General features: G+C 54.1%; 1 protein-coding gene across 1 annotated transcript in view; it reads left to right on the forward strand.

Annotated features, from left to right (window-relative positions):
* EMH_0001260 (uncharacterized protein) overlaps window positions 1–882 on the forward strand; it is a gene marked incomplete at both ends in the record, with an annotated part of 1,875 nt that overhangs the window by 767 nt on the left and 226 nt on the right. The window contains 2 exons of the mRNA XM_013495546.1: window positions 29–355; window positions 709–880. Of these exons, the coding sequence (XP_013351000.1) occupies window positions 29–355; window positions 709–880 (499 nt within the window). The remainder of the gene's footprint in view (window positions 1–28; window positions 356–708; window positions 881–882) is intronic.

Below are 882 nucleotides of genomic sequence, written 5' to 3' on the forward strand. Positions count from 1 at the left end.
AAAAAAAAAAAAAAATTTTGTGTAGCAGCGATCGTAATTTTTATTTTTTTTTATGTCAGCAGCAGCAGCAACAGCAACACGAGCAGCAGCAGCAGGAACACGAGCAGCAGCAGCAGGAACACGAGCAGCAGCAGCAGGAACAGCAGCAAGAGCAGGAGCATCTGGCAGAGGTGATGAAGGCAGCAATGGCGTTGATAGAGCAGTGTAAAGAGATAGCCAGGAGAAAACAAAAACTAAGCGTCGAGGAGATTGCAGCTTTCTGTGTTGTCTCCCCTGAGGTGGCTCGCGAGCTGCTGCAGAAGCTGCTGTCTCTTGGGGTGCTGAGCAGGGGCCCGGGGCGGGGCAAGTGCTACAGGTGAGGTGTACATACACCCCAGCATAGCGGCGCTGCTCTCATACACTCATACAGATCCAGAATATACCAACAACCTAATGAATATATGCTGGCGTCGCAGCAGCAGCAGCAGACGCAGCAGCTGCTGCAGCAGCAGCTGCAGCAGCAGGAACTGGAACAGACAAAGATGCACATGCAGCAACGGCACCATCACAAGCGAACGAAGAAACACATGCAGCAACAGCAGCTTCCGAGACACACAAGAAATAGCAGCAACAGACAAGCAGCGCTAGCAGCAGCAGCAGCAGCAGCAGCTGCTGCTGCTGCTGCGCCCAAGGCTGTCTCTGTTTCTGCATCACAAGCTACGTGTGTAGAGGACGAGCCTGCAGCCTCTCACAGCAGCAGCAAGCGGAAAAGAGCAGCAGCAGCAGCAGCAGCAACAGCAGCAACAGCAGCAACAGCAGCAACAGCAACTGCAGCAGCAGCAGCAGCAGCAGCAGCAACAGCAGCAACAGCAACAGCAGCAGCAGCAAAAGGCCCCCAGCTAG

The sequence above is a fragment of the Eimeria mitis genome, genomic scaffold, assembly GCF_000499745.2.
Source record: "Eimeria mitis Houghton genomic scaffold, Emh_scaff163, whole genome shotgun sequence".
Taxonomy (NCBI): Eukaryota; Apicomplexa; class Conoidasida; order Eucoccidiorida; family Eimeriidae; genus Eimeria; species Eimeria mitis.